Source organism: Drosophila erecta, unplaced genomic scaffold, assembly GCF_003286155.1.
Source record: "Drosophila erecta strain 14021-0224.00,06,07 unplaced genomic scaffold, DereRS2 tig00000055-arrow-pilon, whole genome shotgun sequence".
Taxonomy (NCBI): Eukaryota; Metazoa; Arthropoda; class Insecta; order Diptera; family Drosophilidae; genus Drosophila; species Drosophila erecta.
Window position 1 is genome coordinate 12,878,006 of NW_020825200.1, and position 24,632 is coordinate 12,902,637.

At 44.8% G+C, this 24,632-nt stretch overlaps 1 protein-coding gene across 1 annotated transcript; it reads left to right on the forward strand.

Annotated features, from left to right (window-relative positions):
• The first annotated feature begins 20,008 nt into the window (after nucleotides 1-20,008).
• On the forward strand, nucleotides 20,009-24,326 carry LOC6542122. The gene has a single exon (XM_001969666.3). The coding sequence runs from the start codon at nucleotides 21,163-21,165 to the stop codon at nucleotides 23,812-23,814; it is 2,652 nt and encodes an 883-aa protein (XP_001969702.1). The 5' UTR covers nucleotides 20,009-21,162; the 3' UTR covers nucleotides 23,815-24,326.
• The last annotated feature ends 306 nt before the right edge of the window (nucleotides 24,327-24,632 follow it).

Here is a 24,632-nt window from a genome sequence, read left to right on the forward strand (position 1 = left end):
CACTTCTCCACGGGATGGGGGCGAAAAACCATGGGAAGCCCATTTTATGGATCTCAAATGGGATGGCAGCAGGGCTGGATTACAGCAGTAGTGGGGGATACATGTAGCTTTGCAATGCAGACGTAAATAATACAATAGACACCTTCAGTCCGCACAGCCTTAGCGTTTTACGAGGCATTCATCATTTTCAACCAGAAAAAACGAGAGCCACATCCAGGAGCATGTACGTATATAGTTGATATGGGAAGTCTATTAATTACACATGTTGCGTCAGAAGCTTGCAATCACTTGCCATTTATTTTTACGATCGCATTTGTTTCGACCAGAGCGCTTTTCTAGCAACAATATTTCCATTGACCCGCCTTTAATATTGGAAAATGTGCTATTAGACCGGGAGATACCCTATTCGGCGTTTTATTCAAGGTTGCTGGCTGATTATATAAAAGTAATTTCGGCATATTATATGCAAGTATTACAGTGTATGGCATAGTTATGTGGTTATATGATTTTCTTCGTGCGCAAAGATATATTCAGCCCGCTGCCAATGGGTGCTAAAGAGTCGGCTTTGAAAGGATAGAGAGCTTTAGGGCCAAAAATAAAATATCCTCAGCCCGGATCGAAGCGAAAGTGGAAGAAGCCGTCTAATAAGTTTCGCGCCAGTTGGCGCACTGAAATATGATTGGGTCTCGGGCCGAAAGTGCCACATGCTGGCGCGAACTTGGCCAGCAACTGTTGCCTGAAAAAGGAGCATTTTTTCTGGCCCGATCACGTGCCGGTCGTCAGTTGTTGGGCCTCCGCCTCAGAATGCCTCAGAATGGGATCTGGGATCGCAGCGGCTAATTGTGTGAAATTTCATTCATCGGCCAGCAGGATTCCCTGAAATGCAAGCCGCAAAATTAAGTTTTAGTAACCGAGCGAATTCTTAACGCTCGACTGAGCCCCACACCGCAACGACGAGGCAGGCAGAAATGTTTTGGTCTCTGTCGATTTTGGCAGGAAATTAAATTCGATGTATCGCCCAAGGTGGGGAGCGAGTGGATGGGGGGCACATCAAGCCCCAGCTTGACTGGGCATTCGTTTTTTGCTCATTGCCAGCGGAGAACGAAGAAGAGCCTTTTGCCAACTGAAAATTCATGCGGCTTCATTTATTTATGCTTACTCTTTGCAAGAAGCATGCACACTTTCACCATGTATAGGTCAAAACAAAGGCTTTTTGTCAAAACTAAGGATTTGTTATACATTTTTCTGTCATCAAACATTTAAATGACAGTGGCTTTTCCACTGTCAACAAACTGTTGGCTAAAAATATGCCATACTAACGAACTCTGCCTTAAAAGTGTGAAATTCTTATAAGGGAAATTCTTTACTAACTTTCAGCCGAGAGTATCCACGCATTTGCATTAACTTTGGCCCAAACGCGCTGGCTGCCCTTTTTGTTCTTTGTTGATTCCTTTGGTCTCATCTTCGCTTTCTGGTTTATTTTCTGCTAGCCAGTAAATAAACCGGAGATGACTTTGCGGTTTTCATTGTGAGCTCAACTGGGCCGCTCTGTGCGAAATAGAAGCAACTGAAACCGAAATGGACACTAAGACCGCCTCAGTTTTGGCCGGGATGTGGCTGGGGCCCTCGGCGGGAGTTGGGAAGTTCGGATGGGTTATTATAATTACTGCTCCCAGGGATACACTTAACTGGTTGCAGCGTCATGAATAAAATCGCCGCAGGATGTGCATTCCTCGCAGCACAGGATGTGCTAGACTGACCCCGAAAAATGCAGATGGCTCGACCTTCGATTGACTACGCCACGAATTTCGGATTCAAGTTGAGCGAAATAAATTGATTTACAACCGGGCAGGGCTCAAATAGATCGCTGCTGCACTGGAAATCCTTTAGATACATACCAGGTTCATTAATAGTATCTTCAAGTGCATAGCAACGAAGTGAAACGAACTAAATAAATACAGCTCATAGCTGTATTATACAGGATTTGTTTTGCAGTATTACAAGATTTTTTTCTGTGCAGATGTTTCGAGGCCACGAGGAGCGGTGCCCATGCCACACAAGACAGGCCACTTTAGCCAAAGAATTGCCAATGAACTGAAGATGAGCTCTGCCTCCGCATGCAGCGAGTCCTGGATGCCGCCTGGATACCTCCTGGATCCCTGCTGCTGCTCCAGCCGTCTCCTCCTCGCTGCCTGGCGACAATAAGTCATTGTCAAGGTGCTGAAAACGACAACGACAGTCGGAGCAGATGCCAGGGCTTTTGCATGTGGGCAGGGCCGGAGCTGCAAGCAGGTTTGCCCACCTACCTGACGACCTGACGACTGCCTTGCAGCTCAGCTCAGTCCTCCGCTCCTTGTTGCCTGACATGGCAATCCAATGAAGTTAATTAAATAAAAATAAAGCGACAGCAAACGGAATTGCAATGGAGCAACGGCGAAGGCTGCACTCAACCTCGGATATGCAGTACTGCACTGAATGTGGATGTGGATGTGGATGTGGATGCAGCAAGGCGCGGCCGAGGAGTGACAACAAGCCGAAAAACGAAGCAAAAAATATGAAACAAACGTGCAACAAGAGCCCGAACCTGAGATACCCAATGCTGAGACTTATGTCGCTTCCAGGGACCTTCAATAAATGAATGCAATAGTTGTGCCATCAGTTGATTTCATAGCTGATTTGTCCAGGAAAATCTCGAGCTATCTGTACTACTACTACTACCCATTGCCATTCCCGCTACAGGGTACTGAAAAGAAAAGAGCTATGTGGAGTACACATTGCTAAAGCAATGTTCGCAAGAGGTATGCCCCGGGTTCGCCCACTCCAAGTTGAATCCCAGGCAGTGTCAGTTGCTGAAAATCTGCCAAGTAGATCACAGGAAGGAGGAATGCCAGCGGACGCCCACTACCAAGATGTGGGCTTCGGCTGGAGATCTGGGAGAGACCAGGATAGACACGGATCAGGAACTCCCACATAATTATGAGCTTGATGGAAGAGAAAGCCCAACCAAAGTCTTACGTGCATTGAAAAGCGCACAAAACTTATGCAGATTTTAGTAAGAGTCGTGGAAAATTTGTTTGATGTTGAAGCGCATTGTTGTGGATAGAAAATATTTTTATCATCGCACACTTTGTGGTTTGCATGTAACATTTAATAGCATTTTATAATAATTGTAATCCAATATTCCATATCCATTTGATGGCCGTTGTGGATGTCGCTTCTGGCTAAAACAGCTTGATTTTTTTGTATTAATAATTCCACGGGTATAAAAAGCATCTAGAATGCTAAATGATGCCAACTGTTTGCCAATTGCTGCCATTCGCTGACACCTCCAAGTGCCCATTAATGTCAACTCAATCATGGGGAATGCGAAATTCAAAAGATGCGCACAACAATAAGGCGATTAAAAATGGGTAACCGTTGGATAAAGTCCTCCGATGAAGCCAATAAAAGGGAGCAGTAAAAAGGTTTGCCGCCGAATTTTTTGGCCCCTTTTATTTATTTTTTTGACAACGGAATGACACATACAGGACTAGGGTCCTGAAAGAGGATGGGGCTGAAAAGACAGTTTAAGAGGCAACCCTAATCAGCGCGCGGCGCACTTGTGTTCGACGTTAGACGTCAATGAGGTGGCCATGTACCCATCCACTTGGCTTCCGGCCAAAAGATCGGGAAAGGGACAAAATTTGCATCAATAAACGCCAAAACCATACGCAGATGCCAATGTAATAAGTGCCAAACGAGTGTGCTCCATCAACCAAAGGAGGGAGCTCGGCAGCACTATTCACTCAGCTGTTTTAAAGCCAAGTAATTGTATATTTTTAAAATTAAAAAAAAATATAAATTATTCCTATATCACTTGCGTAAACATTTAATACAAATGAGCCAGCTGACATAAATTGCAAAATACAAAATATTAAACAAATTAAAATAATTGCATAAGAAGAGGACAGTAGTTTATTTTTATTTTGGCAAAACCTTCCAGCTTCTTTTTGAAAAAATGTTTAGTCAGCACTGAAAAGAAGTGGAACCTGCAGTGGTTGGTATACCGCTCTTTGAAGAACCTTTTGCATTTACATGTCAGGCCCAGATGTCGACAATTAAAGCCGGCAAGGCGAGCAGGCTGGCTGGAAGTCAGGATGAGCTATGGCGTTTGTGGATGGGCTTGGGATCCGAGTGCGGATTTTGGGATTGACCCAGCCCCCGCCTTTTGACGGGACGAGTGGCCATTGAAACGGCATTTTGACCAAGTGGCTGCTTAATTTTTCAATTGAGCGAGTCGAGGCTGTTTTGGGGCAGCTGAATGCAGACCGCGTCGAGTGGCAACTGCTACCACAGAATGCTGTCATCCGACCGGCGATATGTAAGTGGGTGTGGCTGAGAGCGGAGTGGACCAAAAGTGTGCACTTGACTCACTCCACGGGCAAATGGAAAAAATCACGCCACACACACCAAATGCACACTTGATGTTGTCACAGACAGTCGGGTATTTGTTTCCATGGCTGGAATGGCGCACTAAAGATGCTCTCCAGCGGCACTGAGTTTGACAAAGGATTCTGCCTAATATGTAATTGGAAAGCATAATGACTTGAGTGCAGCTCACGAGTAAGCTATAATCTATATGATATTATATCTAATGATGCCTTTTAACTTCAAATTAATCACTGAATGTGACGGACAATACAGCATTTATTTTGGCCATTAAACAGATCCCAGCTCGTATACAGATAAGCAACTTATTTCTATTATTAAAGAGATCGCAACTCTGATAAAATCCCACAAAAGCGGTCCCCTTTCAAAAGTCCAATCGTCCGCATTGAAGGACTCTACCAAATTTTATCGCCATTTCCGCATCATTTCATGTATTTGCAGGCGGCAGGACTATTCTATAACCAATTTCAAAAATGCTTACAGCAAGAATAAAATAATGAGTATACGGAAAAAGAACGCCAACAAATTGTAGTCGAATGGCAGTAACAAGTTTATAACAATTGTGCCCAGTGCCAGAGCTCATTATGGTAATCTGCGCGGGAAAAAGGGAAAATCGGGCACGGATCCTGGGAAATTGAGGTAACTGGCTAACAACTGAGAAGAGAAATGAGATTTGAGAAGCAAAAGTCTCTTTCGCCGCCGACAATCGCCGCACGCTGATCAAATTAAGCGCATTTTAAAGTGACTTGTATATGGGCAAAAGTTTTTCGATTAGAGTTTAAGTGTCCATTTCGTTCACGAGGTGCCGACGAGTCCCTAGAAACCCAGACCACCCCCTTTCAGTCCCAGACCGAACTACGCCTCTGCCGTTGAACTTGTAAAAAAGTTGATTTTTGCATTTGGCCGCACAATTAACTTGAATGACTTGGTGGGTGTCCCATAACAGCTGCCCGACTTCCCACCGCATCAACAGAAACACAAAAAATCAAATCGAAAGGAACAGAAACCCGAACCCGTTCGACTTTTGTGGATAAAAGTGCACACAAAAAAATTGGTGCTTAATCTGCTTTTCAAAGCGGCAATTAATCACCGCGTGGTTAAACTAATGCTAATGTATTTTTACATGTTAGCTAAGAAACAAATCCCATTACAAATCTGCAATTATCTCGAAATGCTTCAAAAATGTAGTTTATTTTCCAGATAAATAATTATGAAAAACTACTAAATTATTTTTCCACGTGATGTGGCTGAGGCTGGGTACGTTTACAATTTTTTGGCTGCTGAGCTGCTGTCGTTGCTCATAGTTTTGCTTATCTTTGCATAACTTTTGCATAATAAACCAGCCAGGACCAGAAACAGGAGCAGGGAGCCGCCATGGGCGGGGTGTGGCGCCCCTGGAAGGAAGAGGTATCTAATGGGTCGGATGGGGAGAAATGCGTTCTTTTGTCATTGTTATGCCTGCGTTGGGTGCCCGGTCGTTTCGTTGGTTGTTCGGCCCGTTGTTGGTGGCATTGTTTATGTATGCGCCAACACATATGCACACTCCCCAAATGCAAAAGGGGGGGAGGGAAGGGGCCGGGGGCGAGGAGATATTCTATATGGGCTTGGGCGGGGACATACATTCATATGCGTTGCCGAGTCAACAGCACGAAAATTCCGCAAGTGAATGCACGAAAAGCCAAACAAAACCTCTAAGCAAAAAAACAACCTTAAAAAACGCTGCAAAAACATTGAAGAAAAACCTGCAAATTATCACAATATGGCGACTATGCGATACCTAATTCAGAAAGAGTAATCAAAATTAAAATTTTCTAAATTTCATCGACAGCCTTAATCGAATATAAGAAAACGATTTTCGATATTATATCTTTACCTCTATTTCTGCAATTATTTGAACCTTTCGAATACCTATATGCCTATTATTATTGAACTCTACAAAGTGGCTTGTTTTTCCACTTCGAATACCGTGGAAGAAGAAATACAATGGGTAAAAAAGATTGCCAAAGGGAAAGCAGTGGGTTTATTTGTTGTTTTTATTTTCGGCTGAGGTCTGGTTGAGGGATTTGCCTGCATGGGTTTTTGGCTTTAATTTGGCATCCTCTTTTGTCGCCAGCAGCGGCGATGTAGATCCTTTGGATCCCTTGCAACGGGATGGGTTGGGGCGCTGCAGTCCGTGGTTGCTGCTTATGTAAATTATTCAGCTGATGCGGGGCAAATGAGGAAAATGAGGAGCTCGGTGCAACGCCAGAGAGCCGGAGTCAACTGCAGACTGATGATTTAATGCGAACCGCAGACTTTTGTCGAGCTAAGCATTTAATTGTTTCGAGGAGCTCGCTTCCAGGACGCCAGACGGGGCACGGGAGCTCGGGAAGATCAATGGATTGGGTTGGTTGGGGTCTGGGTTTGGCTTTAACTCTTGGTTGGTTAAGTGCCGAGGGCTCTTGGCCCAAATACCCCAAAGGATATCGGAGCGGGGGCACTTCGGGAAGCGTTCCTGATTAGATTGCTATCAATTAATGGGATATTGCTGAAAGAACAGCTTAAGTGCCCATTAATAAATTACACACATATACACGGATCTAATCGGGTACAAGAACTCAAAATAAAGGAACCTAACTCACGTTTTAATTGTCTATTTTTATAAATTAACAAATGTGTTTAGTGCTTCATACCCGTTACCCGTAGAGTAAAAGGCCCACACTTTTAAAATATGTGGTATTTTTTCACTTTTTTTTATGGATTTCTATAGATTTGCAAAAAACTTTTTGCCACGCCCACACTTTTAAAAAATTGTTACGTTTCTTTTTCATTTCATTTAATTTTTTTCCCAAAATGTTATATTTCTCGTTTGTGCTTACAGATACTATGTCTATTTTCGATATATTTTATATATTTCAAATATGTATATCATATTTTATCTAAGTATTATACTCGAATCCAGAAGATACAGTATGAGTAATGCGGGTTGGCCACTTGAAAGAATATAAAATATTTAATAAAATTGTTATTTTTCAATTAATCTACTACTTTCAATTAAGCTACTGTTTTGAAAGCTGGTAAGCGAAGGTAATGTCCTATCCCATCTGGTTTAATTACAGCACGTTCGCCCCACTTTTATCCCAAAAGTCGAGTTATGCATATGAGGGCCTAAAGTTTTGCCCGTCATTGCTGGCTTATCATAAATTTAGCCGGAATGATTTCAAGTAATCTCGGCCACCCTTGGCGTTTCCTTAAAGCACAGCGCTAACTAGCCTATTTCCAAATCTAACCCTTTGGCCAAGTTACCCATTCATCTGCCCCACACAGACACACACACCAACACACATGCGGAGTATATTTTGTGCTGATCATGGGAATGGTCAAAGTAACATCAAACAAACTATTCATCATCACTTTTTGACGCGGCACAGCAAACATCAGACAGCAGCATACATATAAGCATATGCCAGCCCCCTTTCCGCCCCTCGCCCTGATGTGCTTTTAAGTGTGTGCATATGTGTGCGTGTGTGTGTGCGTGTATGAGTGTATTGGAAGGGGTGGGGAGTAGGGCAGATTCCACACGCATAGAAGCTGTGAGGACTAATGGAAAATTGGCATGAAAGACGAGCTGCTATGGAAATTTAATCACATTCACATCTCACACAATACATCATCATCATTGAGAGTGTGTGGGTGAGTGTGTTTGGAGCACTTAAGACTTTCACACGCATGCTACCCACTGCTGTGCGTGTGCGTGTGTGTGTTTGAGTGTGTGTGATTGGGCGTGGGGGTTGTGTTACCGCAAGTTTGTTAACTGCATTAGTACGAGAGCCTTCAGTGTTTGATTATGCCTAGAGGGTAGACCCACTCCATACCCTGCACACACCAACCCACACTCTCGCACGCACACTTACGACCCCCTATGAATGGGATAAAGTTTTTAGGTTCTGATTGCTTGATTGTGTCTGTCAACAATGGTTGTCACACTCACAGATGCAACATCACACACACACACACAGTGCCACCAACTGGCCTAAACAGATTTTACGTTTTATCGAGGGAGGTGGCTTTAAAGTTCTCGATACCCTAAGATCCGAAGTGGAGTGAGTACTTTTCGAATACCGTATGCTAACTAGAATGGTAAAACGATTTTTGTATTATCTACCATACTTTGAGTTAATTAGGTCTGACTGCCTTCTTTTTCCCAATTTTTAACAATTTAACTACTAGGACATATTATATTTATAATATATATTTAACTAGAGTGTGCTGAGTTTGGTGTTGAAAGGAGCGTTTTATTTCTGTATTATACATCATAGTTTGGTCACTGAATGGCTGTCAGTTCGCCTAATTTCCATCCAGATTGGTCTTATCAACATTTTCAGTTTATTTGTTTGCTTTTGCTCATTTGCAATAAAAAGGGTTACGGTTCGGTTTCGGGTTTGGGTTCGGGTTCGGTTCAGTTTCGTTGGTTTTTAGGGTTTGGCTTCAGTTGCTCTCCGTCTGGCCTTATAATTATGTTGTATCACTTTACGGCAATCAAAGCGAAATGCTTTATGTAAGCAGAAGTCGAATGACAACAACAAATGCAATGACTTCGACAATTTCCCAGTGAAACAGAGCGAAGAAGAGGAAAAGCGGTTGAGGATGGAGAATGAAGAAAGCGGGCACATGGAGAAAATAATATGTTTTACATAAAACTAAAAAGAAACGTCTCTTCAAGATATATAACTCCTCTATAACAATTGGTAATGGTTACGGAATATTGAATAGACTTCTCATCAGAAATCCTGATTATCTTAATTATTTCAATATATTTTCGAATAACAAATTTAAGCACCTAATAAAGACAGCATTTGTATGGTATAGTTATAGTATAGTTATTATTTATGAATATTTTGAGTTGGAGTAACCTTACAACATTGGATATATTTCAGTGTACGAGATCTAGAGTGTAATCACAGTTATTTCTTCAAACGGCAATCACAACAACCGAAAAGTAAAGAAAAAGCTAACGAAGATGAAGTAAAATTTAACGCTAAATTTGCCGTGTGCGACTGACCCGCTCCCCATTTGCCACCCACCACCCACCAGCCACCAGCCATGTACGTATGGATGCAACCCCCTCCCCGCGGCAACTTGACGATCGTCATGCTTGACAACTTCGCTTTAATTTGGAGCGATGCGCCTTGAATTAAACATGTTAGATAACAACGCTAACTAAAGTAACAACTTTGGCAACAGCAACCAAATTGGCCTTCAAACAGGCAAAACAAGAGGAAGCGGAAGAAGAGATGGAGAGATGGAAAGATGGAAAGACAGAGAACGGAAAATAAAGAAGCAAAAACTGCGGCAAGTGCAACTTCCAGTTGGAGCATCGCAACAAAAAAGAGGTCAAGGGGGAGGGGGTCAACGGGGTGGGGGCGGTAAGTAGAGGTCACAAGCGGAAAAATGCTGCCTTTATTCTAATGTGACTTCATGGTCTAAAGAAGATGAACAGCAACAGCTACGATAGTTGGAAAAAGTTGTTTTTGAACTTCACATTCAATACATTTATTACCCTTCAGTATTGGAGGAAGTACTTTAAAAGCTAATCAATAGATAGACAACATTTAGCCATTCAAATGGTTTATAAAAGGATTTTGGAACTACACATTTTTTTATTAGATTTTATAAGTTGAATTTACATTAACAAGTTTCAAAACGAGCATTATGCGTGATAATTTTGTGCCCAATTTAAACGCTTTTAGCAGATATTACCAGCGCATTTAAAACTTTCTTAAATACCCACTACAGATGAATAGTCAAAAGCCCTCGAATATGACCATAAATATTTAAAGTTTAAAGTGGCAAAGTCCGCACTGCCTTGAAATTGCATTACCAGTTATGAGGGTGTTGGAAAGCAAAATGCAAAAATAAAAATAGAAAGTAAAAGAAGAGGGGCTGCAGAATAAAGTGTCCAGCCAAAAAACCGCTGGAACAGTCGTCGTTTCCGGATCCGCTTGCTCTTGACTCCCGGCTTCTAACTCCTTATATTTTTTGCCTATTTTCCAGCTGGGGCCTTAACCCATGAGCCGCCTGCTGTGCCCCAAAACCAGATGAAAAATGTGGCACGCGGGTGCGGCGGGGAGGGCCAGGCTGCAGGCAAATGGAGAGAGTGAAAGTCTGGCCGAGTCTGGGGAGACTTTTGCTATTTTTAGTGCAACTAATTCTTTCTGAAGTATCTCATTGTTGGACTGCGAAAGCCGCAATTTAGTGCGGCGCATGGGGTTCCGCCTGCCGCTGTCCGCTTTGCCACTAGTTTTCCACACCATACTACAGCCAACCCAAATCCGAGCCAGCTTGGAGCCTGGAGCCTGGAGCCCGGAGCCTGTAGCCTGTAGTGAACATTTTCACAGTTGGAGGCCTAAGCCTACTCCATGTTCTTGTTTTTGCGTCCTGTGTTTTTGTCGCAGGAAGTCAAAAGTATCGCGGCAGCTTAAACAGAGGAAAGGAGATGGCCAGCGGAAAAGGACGAAGCGGCTCTTGTTATCCTTGCCCAGCGGAGTTTATTTCCCCCCGCAGCTGATTGTCACAGTTAGCCAGGGGAAATCTCTTGGCCTCTGTGCTGTGTTGTGGGTGTTGCACACTCTGTGCTCTGCACTCCAGTACAAATGGCCATAATATGTTTGCCATATTGTTGCCGAGTGCAAAGTCGCTTCGAATTTACTTGGCCAAGTTGTCCCAAACAGTTGCAGTTGAGTTTAAGGATTTGAGCGCGGTCAAAGTGTGTGCGAAAGTCAAGGATCGAGATCAGCTAAGCAGCAGCAAAAGGAAAAGGATTACATATCATTGCAATAACTGCTATTAGAATTAAGCTATAAATACAACTTATGAAAATAGCTTTCATGACTCTTGATTAAAAACCAGCAAAAGCCATCCGGTTTCAGCCTGATAAGCTGCAACGGAGCATGAACTGAGATTTCAAACTAACTAGAACCGATCCGATATAGCCTAGCCAATGAATCATTTTGGGCGGCAGCTATTCATTCAGTAAAAGTATCTTTCGAAAGAAGCTCATTGCGTTCCGCCTGACTAGGATTCTAGGTCTAGACGCTAGACCTTAGCAATTAGAGCCGCGTACATTGTAAACCGAATACTTGTAATTTCTCGCCCAAAACGGAAAGTAAATAATATTCGCTGCGAACGGAAATGAGCAATTGGAGCGTGAAAAGTGTAATTACCACTAATTCTCCAAGATCTGGTCGAGCGGGCAGCGTTTATGGAAATGCCCGAGAATGGCTAAAAACGTCATATCCGCGGAGAAGTGAAACTGAGACGAGGCTGCGAATGGGGGACGATGTTTAATTAAAACTTCTCGCAATTGTTTCTAATGGGTGTCGTTGGAGCATTAGGCGGCGGTATATAAATCAGAAAGCCCACGGAAATGTGTGTGTTTATATATATTATCGCCTATATATACGTCTATTCTGGCCACTTCCGTTTGCCAAACACGTAGCCATAAAGACCAAAAGAAAGGTTGGGGTGGGGGTGGTGGTGGGTGGTGGGTGAGCCTCGATAGAACGACACACGCGGCGAGGAAAACTTATGCGCTCAAGCAGTTAGCCGTCGCAGATAAGACTTCGGCTGGGAAAGCGGAGGAAAACCTTATCAAGCCAAGCCCCAAGATTTACCAGCCAGACACGTGGAAATGTGCGGCAAGCTCGAGCTCAACCACTACTGCCTGCTCCCCTCCTCGATTATGCTATACATTTTTGTTTTTTCCTGGCTTCTATTGCCTCTTAATGCTAATGAAAAATATTTCCAACTGTGCTGGCGGGATTAAGGGAGGTTACCCGTTTATTACTCGACAAGCCTTCAAAATCTCGAGCACCACAATACAGCCACCCACCCGCCTGAACAATAAGTGGCATAAAACTGAAGCCACGACCTTTTATTATGTCGATGTGGGCCAGAATCCCCTGCCAAGCTGGAATGTGAGACATCGTTTAATATTTAGTTGAAGATTTAATGCAGCCACTAAATGGGCGGGGAGCCAGCCAGCAGAAGGTGGAAAGTGGAGATGAAAGCGTGTCACGAGCGATTACGGGCTAATAGATTAGAAATGGCATTACTTCCAGCCAGAATTCCTCACACAACACGACTTACGAGCTGTGATTCCGCGCTTAAGCGACTGCGAATAAGTATCTATGTTGTGTCTTGAGGGATATGGAAATTCTTTAGTCTGTGCGTTCCAAAAACTTCGTTCCATAAGTTTGCACACCTTTAAGGTGTGAAGTTATAACTTTGTAATTCCCCTGTTGATCCTTCCGATCATGAAATCCTAAGTGGCATCTCAGCACGGTCTCCTCGCTGGCATTTGAAGTCGCTGCGATAAGCTCGGAAATGCGCCGCCTGAATTACATAATGAGTCCGGGGTTTAAGGTTTCATCTCTGCCATTTGGCCACCCCGCTGTGGGCTCCTTGGACTTCTGGGAAGTAATGGGCGACCTGCTGACTTCTCCTGGCCCGCGGACACGTAGGTGGAGCCCAACTTGCGCCTGTACATTTTAATTAAGAGGAAAGGCAATTGCGCATGCCACATGATAGAAGCATCCAGCTCCTGGCCACCGGATTTCAATAAGTTCTATAAATAAAAGTATGCCAAAGTTTCTGAAGCCCTAGGTGGCCAGAAACGACATCGAGGGGTATATTTATTTCTGGCAATTGAAATGAAACTATGTGTGTGTGCTCTGCTGTGCTGTGCTGTGCTGTGCCCATTGAAAGACCTCAAAAGACGGACCAAAATTCCAAGTGGAACCGAAAACAGAAAACAGAAAACAGTCCCAGACGCACCAACGAGCAGAAGTCGCACAACTCATTCATGCAGAAGTCCATTGACATTTAATAGCCGACTGAGCCAACTCCGGGCCAAAGTCTCGGTTCCCAGTCGCAGTCCCAATATTTGGTCACCGCCCTGCCACTGGACGCTTTAAATACGCAGTGTGTGCAGGCAGAGCTTACAGAGCTCTAAGGTGTCTCGACCTGAGGGACCAGGGACCAGGGACCAGGGACCAGATCCGGGTCTGAGTCTGAGTCCTGCTCCTCGGCCATTCTCCCGCTGCGTTCCCGCCTCGAGGCTCGACTGCTTCCACGAGTGGAGGCGAGTCTAGTTGAACCAGAATTTAGGTAGCACTGCCAGCGGGGTATGATGGGACTTCAAAAATAAACAATAATATAATTAATCAATTTGGCAAGGGAACAACTTACTGGCTAAAATCATTTGTACAAAGAAACTAGAAACTATGCAATGTCCTGGCAAACATCTCTTAAAAAAATGCGAATTTTGTGAATTATTTATAATTTATTAAACACTATTTTGCACTACTTTGTAATATCTAGTTTTAATTTCTACTGAATTTGTTACTAAGCGGTATTCGTTAGTCGACTCATTTCGCAGAGCGCTCCAGCCAGCTGGCAAAGTGTATCTCTGTGTTTCTGCTACCTTTTTCTTTATTTTCGCCAAGTTTATTTGATGTTGCCCTCGCACAGGATGTGGCCAACACAGGTGCACATGTCTCCGCTTCTGCGGCATTTACCCGTGGCCTGTTGGGCAAGTTAAATGGACAGCAGGTTCTGGTCGGTTCGGATCGAAAGCAAATTACGCATAAATCATAGAAAATTAAAAGGCCCGAGCGAATGGAATGAATGAATGAGCGACTGAAACGAACCGAGCGGATGGAATGTAACTTCCGTTCAAGTAATTAATGATGACACATCGAGGTATGGGAATGATTTTGCCGCAGACATATAAATTGTGATTGCCTAATGGGATAAGCTGGACATCGATTAAGGGATTTGGTAAAGCATTGACAGCCATGAAAATGTGCGAGAACTGTCAGCAGAAATGGGCTTCTAATTGGTTTTAAACTCTTTTCAACATGTCGATGCATCGTTTACAAGATAAGCGAGCAAAACTTGCCTTTCACCTTTGTGCATAAGCACCGTAATTAAAATTAAATGTAATGCGTTTGATTTCCGTTTTTAAAAATAGCACTATAAACGGAACCTTCTTATAGTCAAGGCAATTAATGTTATGAAACTTAAAGTTTATTGGTCACAGGGACCGCATTTAATGTGCTGAAATGTGAGTATTTTTGATATATATAAAGTACAATTAATATTTTCGCATTGTACCATGTTGTTTTCATAATCAAAAGGGATACAACAAATGCTCGTACTTAAGCCGTTGATTGAAACCCTTTCGCAGTCTGTGTCCAACACTTGACCCCTCATAAATTTACAACTGATTTTCAATTAAGGATGGATAGCTTTGGAACCCAGCTCTCGCAGCGAGCCCCATAAATTGGCAAGCGCCAAATCGATTTCATCTTTCTCAGAGAGATTACCATAAAAGCTGCTTTCCGTCGATATCTCGAATGGGCATCGCTTTCGGGCCACGTTCAATGGCTCTAAGCCGCTGCTGCTGCTGCCACAGCCGCCGTCGCATCCAATGAACTGATTAGACAAACAATTAATTTCGGCCAATTATGTTGGCGCCTCTTTGGGCGGTCATGGCCCCGAAAACTGAGCTGGAAACCACTTAAACGCGTTTTGATTGAAAAGCCTAAAAGCGGCACCGCCTCTTTCTGTCTCATCCGCCTTCAACTCCCCCACTTGTGCCCCCGCACACCGCACCCCGCCCCATCGCGTCGCGCATGACCCCAACAATTTGACATAAATCTAAACAAAACAAGCCAAGCAGCCGGCCAGCAAAGTCCGCACCCGTATTCCTAGGATGCCTGTTGAACTGTTGCTGTAATCGTCGCAGTTGCTGGGTCATGTATCCTGCGAAAGGGCGTAGCTAGTATCTCATCCAGTGTGTTGTCTTGGTTCCAGCTAAGTAATATATATTAATTAAGATACTTTGTTTCTGGAGCAACTTTAAAACGCTAATACTATATGTGATTACTAAAAATGGCAACTTTAGCACATAACTACTAGCTTTACAAAGAGTAAAAGTACGTTTTTTAGTTTTATTAGTAACGAATGCTGCGAAACTAACTACCAAATTTGGCAATACTCTAACATCCGACTTACGCAAATACAAAATAGCCCGCGCTACTCTATCTGATTGTTGTCCTTGCAGGACGCTCCGAGCGATCCAGCGACGGCCGCAGGACGACTCCATTAATCAAGGCCGCAAACAAGCGTGGCACCCGCCGGGGAAGCGGGGTGGGGGGAAGGGCAGTGGTTGGGGTCGGAGGTCAGGCGATGACAATGCAAGTGGGCGGTGGGTGGGCGAGTGCTGGAGAAGGGAGCGTTGCGGAGAGGGGAGGGCACACAACTGCGGGCCACACATAAACATAAATAATTAGAATGATTCTTTAAAGGGCAATTACCTAATTTGGGGCGCTTTGAATAATTGCAGGCGACTGAAATGCCGGATAAACGGAGAGAGATAGCAAACGGACATCGGACATCGGACATCGGACATCGGACGACGACTGCACTAAGCGGCTTAATGCCCCAAAATGAAGATAAAGTGATTTCCAGTGTCGTTGCTGCTTTTGCCACTGCACACGCCCGAGAGACATTTAAATCCAAAACAGTTTGAAAATAATTAGAGCGTTTAGTGACCCCCCACCACCCACCACCCACAATGCTCGTAATTTCCCCGTCGGGAGATACGTTGAAATGTTAGACGCCACATCGGAGGGAGTGGAGAAATCCAGATGAAGACATCACCAGCTGGATATTGATTACTCTTGGAAATGCACTAATTGGGAAGGGGTAACTCAAGCTTCCCTATATGTGTGCTGCTTGTTTTAAATTTTAATCAATGCAGTTGCTGCTCAAATATATGAGCTTGTACTATTGCGCACATAGCTTCAATTTAGTCTTTGATTAAAGTTAAACTACTTACGCAGGCTTCAATAACATCTAAATCAATGCTTATGAAGACGTCGGACATTAATTTAATGCTGCCAGCCCTTCTGCTTTGCATAATAGCAAGTACTAATCAAACAAAATACTGAACATAAAAATCCAATTAGTGCTGCCCAGCCAGAGCCAACTTATTAATGATGTTCGCATTTAACAATTTATAACTTCTTCCAGAGATTTTCGCATTAATCGTAACTGAGATCATGACAAATTGCAAATACCTTTAAAGCAGTTCCCTGCTGATGGGACTGGACACCGGACCGCGGGACACTTCTTCAAATCGGGGACTCCGAGATTCCGAGACTCCGAGACTCCGCCACGTCCCAAGTGACCCAAAAGGACACGCAGCGAACCCTTGACTGGGTGGAAATCGGTGAGGAGGTGGCTGCCACGAAGTCTGAGCACAGCTTGAAGTTAAATAAATTAAGGGCAATTAGGCGCAGTATTACGGACACAAAGGTCGCTGGAAGCCACCAGCCACGTGGAGCTGGGCCAGGTGATTTTTCAAATTATGAACGCAAAGGTTGGTTTTTTGCGGCATTCCAGCGGCTGGCAGAGTCGAGTCAACTCAAAGTCATCTTCTGGTGCGGCTGCTGTGATTTTTAATTGTGCACTTTACACTGTAAATTTTACAGTTTTCCGCCGACAAGACGGAAGTTGTTCGGCTCGAAGATTAGCGGTAAGTTTTCTTGGCAGACAAGTGCAGAAAGCGTAACGCAAATACCAATTTGGCCAATTAACTGCGGCTAATTGTTGCGTACAGGAAAAAACGCTCAGACGCCAAATGCGAAACGTGAAAGTCAACAAAATTTATAACCACCAGAAGTCGGGGGAGTCAGCCAACAGTGAAGTGCAGCAAAAAAATGGTAAAAGGTGCAAAAAATAATAATATCAGTCGAAAACTGTTGATCATTCGCTACCGATCAGCGTTTTTTTCTTGCCAACTTCCGCTGCGGCCAAAAGTCATTTGCATAGTGGCCGAGTTCTACTTTCGCCAACCCAAGCAAAAGTTCGAGCGTGGCCAAAACCGAAGACGGAAGGGGCTGGGAAAAAGGAAGTGAAATATTTTTATGCGGAGAAAACAGTAATTTAATTATAGCAGATTTGCTTTGAAGGCAGTTTTGTATGTATGTTAGCAATTATTAAATATTATGAATACATTAAAGCAATTATAAAAGCTGAATACGTTAACTTTCAGTATGATCTTAGGCAAAATATGTTGTATACCTCCTTTTTGTTTTTCTTTATTTGTTCTCTAACCCTTAACCAACTATTTAAAGCAAACTTTAGGTACAACATAAATTAAATTGGACATAAAAGGCCAAAACATGAGAAGATCTTTCCACTTGATAATTCAAGCGAATAAAGTTCCAACTTTCAACCCAATCTGCTTAGTTCTGGGTACCTGAAGTCAACTCCGAGATACTCATGCATGACTGCCCGACAATTCAACGGAAATTCGACAGCAAAAAATGAAAAAGAAAAACCCAAACACGCAAGAGGAGATTTCACTTTTTGGAGCTTAGACAAACGAACGAACCAGTGGAAAATACAGCAATCATAACTGACCTTAATCAATGTCTGCAATGTTGGGCTTTCAGTTGTTTGCGTTGAGTGGGTGGGAAAATGGAAATGGAAATGTATCTTTTCGGAAAATGTATCTTGGAGTGTAACAAGCATATGCAATCGCGTTTTTTCTCGGCCGAAAGAGGACAACAAACAACAAGGCAAGTAGTTCTGCGCTGTTTTGTTTTTTTTTCCTTTTTTTTGCTGCTCCCATGCCTGCTTGCTGGCTGTAAACAAGTTTGCTGCGAAAACTTCTCAGGCAATCTGAATCTGTACCTGTATCTCGACGGAGGCAGCTGCTAGATGGTATGGCATGGCACATCTCGGCTGCAGTTTCATTCATATGGAATAGAGACAGGTTGGACGGGGTGTGGGGAGAACAGGTAACACTGAGAGCGTTTCCTGTCTGGCCAAAAGACACGAGAGGTATCATGTAGCTGCCCCGAGTCTTCCGCAGGTGAAGTAACTTATACGCAATTTCTGGCTCCACTTCAAGCTCAACTTGTGGCCCCTCGGGCTAATTAGTTTGAGCTCTTCTCATTCTCATGCCCAATCCCATTCCCAGTGTTGAGTGTGGCTCTGGTTCTGGTTCTGATTCTGATTCTGGGTCTGGTTCTGGAGCATCGTTAAACGAAGAGGAGATAGTTTTTTCTGACCGGATCGGTCGACATGAGGGCTCTTTCACTATGCAAACCGATCTTGAATGAACGAGTCGGCCATAAAATCATCACATTGTGAAATTTCTGCACACCGTGCAGCTCCGGCCAATTCATTCAGTTTAGCTTCAGTATCTCGTATCTGGCGGATGTGACTCATTCGGTCAAGACTGAAATTACGCCGCACTCGACTGGCAAAGCAAAGACAAGCGAAGCGAAGTCGCCTTTTTTCAGCTACTCATTCGACTTGCCGGCTGCAAGCTTAGCACTTCTTGTTGTTGCTCAGCACTGAGAAAATTTGTGTTGTGGTTTTAGCTTAAAAATTTGAAATGTAATGAACAAAATCAGTTACAAAAACTTTTTATACTTCAAAAGCATTGGCGATATCTAAATAGCGTGGAATGATAATTTATTACTAACTATGGTTTTTATAAAAAATAAAATAAACATTTTAACATTTAGTTTAAAATGTTTAAAATTAAGCAACAGAATATTTAAAAAGTTGGCTACATATTTTAAAGAAGTTCCAAAGAAATATGAAAAGTAAATGAAGTCAAAAATCAGTATAATCAGTATAATTATATGAAGTATAATGAAACAAAAATCAGCATGTTGGCCATATTTTCTCTTTCTGTATAGCTTTCTGCTTTAATTTGCCTTCTTTTTGTGTTTCAGTTGGTGTTTCATGCCTGAGTAGGTTGATCGCTGATTGACTGTAGGTGCGGAGGAGCAGCGGGGGCCTTGATGAATGGGAATGAAGAGTGGGGATGGCGAGTTGGGAACACCAAAAGATGTAAACAGTCTTCCCAACTTTGTAAGACATTACCAGGAGGTGTTAGTTAGTCGGAAAGGCATCTTTTTGCGAAAATAAAGAAATTAGAAAGCTGATTAGGATTCTACGCGGTGGCAAATTAATGTTATTAATGCCTTAGCTGTGAAAATGTGTTAAAAAACAATGGAATTTCCAAGTATTTCAAAGCGGTCACAATATAAATTGTGTTCCCGGCAGATACGAGTTAGGTCTACATTCTACATTCCTTTTAATTTTAAAAACTTATAAATACATTTGGCTGCAACCGCAACTCATATAATTATAAAGTAAAACAAAAAACGTCGGGCCAATTAAATGCGATTTAACGATGTCATGCGATCGGCCCACGGATGTTTATTTATACCGCATAAATCCTTGTTTATACTGCGCGAAGCCCATTCGAGATTTTTACAACGGAGGCGTGTGTAATATAATCCTTTCAACCGATTCGGCCGTCCCCACATGTTGCATGCGAATGTTGCGAAACGGCTGAAGCAACACGCGGCAGTGCTCTCCGCCTGCTCTCCGCCTGCTTTCTCCGTTTTCTCCGCTCGCGAGCCGAACGGCAGAAGAGCAGCCGAAGCGACTTCGGCTGCGCCCGAGTGGCAAAGCGACTGCGGAGGCTTTGATTGAAATCGAAGAAGCTCAGTTCAGTTCAAGTCGATGTACGCTGCCGAGCGGTTGCGTCGTTCCCGCTGTAGCAGTCGCTGTCGCTGTCGCTGTGTGTGTAAGAGTGCCGCTGGAGTGTGTGTCCGTGTGTGAGAGTACCGCTAGCCAGGACACACCGTTATTTTGTGCAGTGAAAAGAATTGCGAGTGTGCAATTGCAATGTGCGCAATCAATGCCTAGATCACAACTCATCGCGCCGCCCTCGCTCCAAAAATCCAATTCAAACATCATCCCCTTTCGCGTGGACCGAGGTTCGCTCGTAGCGCAAACGAAAACGAAAACGAAACCGAAAACGACGAAAAAACGCGATGCGAATTAAAGCTTTGCGTGGCAAAATGTGCTAACCGAAGCAACAAAACAAACCAACCATTCAAAAAAAAAAAAAAGTACCAAAATATACATACGTACATATTATATATACACATGTATAGCAGCACGTGAAGAAGGAAAAAATCCCGAATAGCTGAAGAAAATTGCGTAGAAAAATAGTAAAACAAAAATAGAAAAAACAGGCAGGGAAATACGAATTTCGTTGGCCGAAAAATAAAAACGATTATCATCCAAACGAGTGTGCCACTGTGCCAGTGTGTGTGTGTGCGAGTGAGAGCGCGCGCGTGTGTGTGCGGCGCTAGCCCTATAAATAACATTGGGTCTGGCCGAGCGCTAATTACGGCAAAACATGAAAATCTTGGCGAAAAGCGCAGCAACAACAAGTGAAGCCAAGGCGGCAATTAATCAATTTTCCGCTTGACCCATAAGGAAGGTTCCATATCATAATTAAAAGAGGGGAAGTCCGCAAAAACGAAGCATACAATCGCACGAAAGTAGGAGCAAAAGGTCAACCCAGCGAAACATATCCTTGAGTTACCAAAAAGCAATGCAAATTCTACATAAATTTAAGCGTGAGCAAAAGTTTCCATATCAACGCCGAAACTAATTTATAGAAAAGAACACAATATCACAAACAAATTAAAAACTAACAAAAAGTCCGATGGATTCGTGTGAAAATCGTTAACTCATCATATCATAACTGAAACAACTGGAACCCCATGATATTGCTAATCGCAAACAAACACTGGGCTTTGGCCTAGAACGCTCAACTAGAAGACTTAAAGAACAGCCAGGAAAATGCATATCAGGGAAGTGGTTTTCCTGCTCCTCACCCTGCTGCCTGGAATGATCCTGGCCAATCGCTACAACCAGCTGCATCTGTATGCCAATGGAGGAGCAACGTCATCGGGTCCTGGAAGCTACAGGCCCGCCCCCTCCTCACAGAACGAGGTGTACTCCGTAGCGGACAGCCAGCCGATGACCGAGGACGGCTACATGCCCCCCAGCCAGCACTTTCCGCCCACCCACTCCGACTTGGATCCCCCCGCCCAACAGCAGAGCACCTGCCAAACGGTTTGCGCCTGCAAGTGGAAGGGTGGCAAGCAGACGGTGGAGTGCATCGATCGCCACCTCATCCAGATACCCGAGCACATCGATCCCAATACCCAGGTGCTGGACATGTCCGGAAACAAGCTGCAGACCCTCTCCAACGAGCAGTTCATCCGTGCCAATCTGCTCAATCTGCAGAAGCTGTATCTGCGGAACTGCAAGATCGGCGAGATCGAGCGGGAGACCTTCAAGGGACTGACCAATCTGGTGGAGCTGGATCTGTCGCACAACCTGCTGGTGACTGTGCCCAGCCTGGCCCTGGGCCACATACCATCACTGCGCGAACTCACCCTGGCCTCCAATCACATACACAAAATCGAGAGCCAGGCCTTTGGGAACACACCATCGCTGCACAAATTGGATCTGTCGCACTGCGATATTCAGACCATTTCCGCCCAGGCATTTGGTGGCCTCCAAGGACTGACGCTGCTCCGATTGAATGGCAATAAGCTGAGTGAGCTTTTGCCCAAGACAATTGAGACCCTGAGTCGACTTCATGGCATCGAGCTGCACGACAATCCCTGGCTCTGCGATTGCCGATTGAGGGACACGAAGCTCTGGCTAATGCAAAGGAATATTCCCTATCCGGTGGCTCCGGTTTGCTCGGGTGGACCCGAAAGGATTATCGACCGCAGCTTTGCGGATCTGCATGTGGATGAGTTTGCCTGCCGACCGGAGATGCTGCCCATATCGCATTATGTGGAGGCGGCCATGGGCGAGAATGCCTCGATCACTTGTCGGGCAAGAGCGGTTCCAGCTGCGAATATCAACTGGTACTGGAACGGACGACTGCTGGCCAACAATTCCGCCTTCACCGCCTACCAGAGGATACACATGCTGGAGCAGGTGGAAGGTGGATTCGAGAAGCGGTCCAAGCTGGTGCTGACCAATGCTCAGGAGACGGATTCCAGTGAGTTCTACTGCGTGGCCGAGAATCGAGCTGGAATGGCCGAGGCCAACTTCACCCTGCACGTGAGCATGAGAGCTGCGGGCATGGCCTCCCTGGGAAGTGGCCAAATTGTGGGTCTGAGTGCCGCCCTGGTGGCTCTGATTGTATTCGCCCTTGGGGTTATCATGTGCCTGCTCCTTAGAGTCAAGCGGCAGCCGTATGTCGACAGCAAGACGCCCAATCACATGGAGGTGATAACATCGGTTAACCACCAGAACTCCATAACAAACAAGACCCAGCCCGCAACGGGCAATGGCAGCATTGGAGGGGTGGTCATCGCCAATGGAGCTGTGGCCAACATAATCGATGGCGGAGTGGTGCAGGGAGGTACTCTGGAGCGGAAGAGCAGCGGACGGGTGGGTGTGGCCCATGGAGGACACGATCAGCGCAGTGCGAATCCCGTCCAGAAACCGCCGAGGCTAACAGATCTTCCGTACTCCACGCAGGGCTACGACAACAACGGAAGTGTCCTGTCCACTGCCTCCTGCTTTATCTCGCCCAGTGGATCCACCGGAAACGGTGGCAACAATCCTGACCTCATCAACGACACCAAACGTTTCGGGAGCGACGAGTTTGCGGATCTGAAGATACCACCCATCAGTGGTGTTGGAGTGGGTGGCAGTGGGGAGTATAGTCGCGCCAACGGCTGCGACTCCCTGTATCCTTCGGGTCTGTGGGAACATGGTGCTCCAGTGGGGGCCACATCCGCGGATGACCTCTTCATGAAGCGCTACACCGACAAGACGCCCATCATAGACTCCACTCAGCTGTACGACCTCCACGAGCGAACGGCGGCCACGGACTATTTCAGCAAGACCTTTCCGAGATCTCATCTGCAGCAGGGGATGATGACGGGCGGCGGAACGGGTGGCGGAACCTCCACGGCGTCGACAGTGACCACCAATTTGTCGGGTGGCTCCTCATCGGGCTACCCCAACGATTATGGTCTGCCTCTGGTGCCGGGCGCCGAGCACCAGCACAACCACCAGCTGCAGATGCATCCACTGCAGCAGCTCCAGCAGCAGCTAACCTCCACGCTGAACCACCAGAAGCAGGAGGGCAGCTCCACCGGGAGCAGTCCGCACTTCAGTAGCCGCACACTGCCACGCCTGCACGATGGGAGCGGCGGGGGGGGCGGCAGCTCCCGGTCGTCGCCGACGCCAGCGGTTAGCGGTGGCCATGCCAACCAGGCGGCAAATCCCAGCACCTCCAGTTCCTCCTGCTCCATCCTGCCCAACGGACAGCCCATCAACGCCAAGACGATACGGGTGTGGCAGAAGGGCGGGGTGCCCGTCCTGCCACCCGTGACGGCGCTGAAAAGGGCCCTGATCAGCAGCAGCCGGAATTCGCCGGACGAGGGATACCAGGAAGGATGCGGCACGGATGTGTAAGCGCAGCGCTTCTCGGGGGAGGGAACGGCGAGGAAACCAAACCAAGAACTGACTAAACTTAACACAACTAAACAAAACAAAACAAATAAGACATAGCGACGGATGGGAGGTAGCTCTTTTTAGGTATACCACTGATAGATAGCTCCGGGGTCCTAGGCGAGCAGCGATTATTGTGCAAGCGAACTGTTTGTGATAGTGTCTGACAAAAAGATAATGCGAATGAAGATAATAATTGCCCAAAGCAAAGAGAAAGCTAAAACGAAATCAACTGCACTACACTAAAGTATACTCTCCTTGGCAAGTAACTCAACTAACTAAACTAAACTAAACTAAACTAAACTAAACTAAACTAATTGTAAACGTAAACTAATTTAAAATAGGATATGTACAGCATTCTTTCTTTGAATAACATGACAAGCTCTCAACTCCCCGCATAACGTAAAAAATAACCCAATAATATATGGAAAACCAACCATGTGAATGTAACTAAATCTATAAATATGAATATATACACATATATGAATATGTATGTGACTATGTGTGTGCATGTGTGTGTGTAATTTCTTGGTTGTTCGGTTAGAAAAAAAAGGAAAAGGAACCCAAAACCAATAAGCTCTTCCTCCAAGAGTTATTATCATAAATCAGACACGAAAAATCCCAACTTGTGGCTCAACATTTGTAAAATATACGTTCACATGTATGGTATGCATACGCATGGTAAAACTGCAGAAGAAGTTATATAAATCTTGGTAACTGTATATATTAGATAACCCATAGACAAAGAAACCCATTCTTGATCCGACTATTGTTGAAACCAT